At 36.7% G+C, this 1983-nt stretch overlaps 1 protein-coding gene across 1 annotated transcript; it reads left to right on the forward strand.

Moving 5' to 3' along the window:
* On the forward strand, window positions 1-821 carry LOC116175319. The gene is made up of 2 exons (XM_031493395.1): window positions 1-289; window positions 335-821. Exons 1-2 carry the CDS (start codon window positions 122-124, stop codon window positions 740-742), a joined length of 576 nt encoding a protein of 191 aa, XP_031349255.1. The 5' UTR covers window positions 1-121; the 3' UTR covers window positions 743-821.
* Window positions 822-1983: the final 1162 nt, after the last annotated feature.

Consider the following 1983-nt stretch of genomic DNA (forward strand, 5'->3'; position numbering starts at 1 on the left):
TCAAGTCATTTCGCAAAACAACATCCGTTTGCTAACATATTTTGACATTCGCATTTATGCATTCAAAATTACAGTAAAATTTCCAATCTCTTTGGCATTCTCAAAATTCTGGTTAAGCACAATGGCTCAAGCTCAAAACGACTGTGAACGAAGACAAGAATTAGTTCGCCAACTAAAATGCGTAGTCGACGAAATTGTTAAGGTAGATTGCTCCAAAAAACCGACCCCTGCCTTTCGACAATGCCTCATAGCTGTGGATCCGACGAGACAACAGCCGCCTGACGTTATGGTATTTGATTCAACCGATGAGCACACAAATTACTTCTGTCCGTAGGTATGCTACAAAACCAAGTCTACGCCCCCAGTAAATAAGGTGAAGCAAAACGTCGAACAGACCGAAATTCTGAACAAGCCGAACGTTGTCGTAACGTGCAAATCGAGGGAACTTCTCGGTGGTATTTTGTACGTCGGCTGCGATTGTGGCAAGAAGAACGGCTTGCAGGATGATTGCAGAAGAACGCAATGCCAAGGCTCGCCGGCCTGCCTTGCTAAACCGGAACCAACCTGCTGTCCGAGCCAGTACTCTAATGCAAAGCATCTTGTGAGCAAAATGTTTAAAAATGAAAGTAAGACGAAAGGGCAGCAAGAGAATGTGACGTCAGCTGATGGTAATGCGAAAGATAACTGCAACGAGTACCTGTGCTTTCCTGCCGTTATCGACTGTTGTGCGTGTTGTCTTTGAGAAGATTTGAGCTTGTAAGCGTAAAAACATGAAAAATATTGGTAACCATTCGTGTAAATAAATATATTTGTTAACAAAAGGATAAATTTATTCAACATGAAAGTGACAATTAAAAAATTTACAATTAGGGTTTTTATTTTAAAGCAAATGGACATTTCTCATTGAAAAATTGAAAAGCTAGTACTGACCTTTGGAAATGTTTAACATTGCATCACAAATTTTTTCGAATGTTTCCGCTATTTATTACAAGTGTACTCATTTCAAAACCACCTGTATATTAGGCATAAAGTGCTTACTAAAAGGGTAAATTTCGTTTTTGTTCGAGTATAACAAAGACATGGAATATACAATTCTGTTGAAGCAAGCATTTTTTAATAGATAAGGTATTTGTTTCAGGGGATGATTTATTGGGGTTTGACTGTAACTGCATAAGCGAGACGAATTTGGGTGTAAAAGATTATGAAACTGGTAGGTGCGAAGTTTCATAATCTTATATACATTTTCACATAACTGTCCCTTAAAAGTCCATTGTAGCAACTCAATTTTTTCAAATAGAAATATTTTTATTGAATATTCTTATTCTACAACGGAAAACAATAAACTTTCGTGGGACACGTTTTTCCCCTACACTTACCATTTTTTTGAAGACATTTCCAAAAGCGCGATTTTTGGTTTGAGCTAGGGAGCTGTTCCATCAAGAATTGTCACATTTTTTTACACCTGTTAAAAGTTACGAAGTTATTGAGACAATGAGTGATCTTTTGAGTATATTTTCTAAACTAATCGAAATGGCAGTGGCTAAAAGCGTTGCATCTTAAACAAGTTCTTGTACTTACGGGGTCAAAACGGTTATTTAATCTCAATTTTTTGGGAACGAATTGGAGAAAGAGGTTATGTTTATTTGGTTTGGACCAGAGCGGTCATTCAACCAGCGTCATTATGATGACTTTGTAGTTACCTCAGTAAGTAAATTAATTACATCTTTGTAAAGTTAATTTGTTATTGTTCTTACAGTTTATCTACTCTGATGAAGGACTAATTTAGTCCGAAATATTAGTATAGGAAAGTCGCCTAATATTGGACAGTTGCCTAATTTTGGATACTGGATTATCTCGAAACCTACTGACAGTTCTCTGTAATTAAGTGGACAAAACTATAGTTTTCCAACACAAAATAATCCTGTGTAAACGGTATAGTTCAGTTGTGCACCACTAGGCGGTACCTTAAAATCACATGTTTAT

Source organism: Photinus pyralis, unplaced genomic scaffold (genome assembly GCF_008802855.1).
Source record: "Photinus pyralis isolate 1611_PpyrPB1 unplaced genomic scaffold, Ppyr1.3 Ppyr1.4_LG7, whole genome shotgun sequence".
NCBI classification, from domain to species: Eukaryota; Metazoa; Arthropoda; class Insecta; order Coleoptera; family Lampyridae; genus Photinus; species Photinus pyralis.

Bases quoted from the DNA above. Each gene is read 5' to 3' on its own strand.
- LOC116175319 (XM_031493395.1), top strand. From the start codon at position 122: ATGGCTCAAGCTCAAAACGACTGTGAACGAAGACAAGAATTAGTTCGC. The intron at 290-334 runs GTATTTGATTCA...TTCTGTCCGTAG, and splicing joins AACAGCCGCCTGACGTTATG to GTATGCTACAAAACCAAGTC.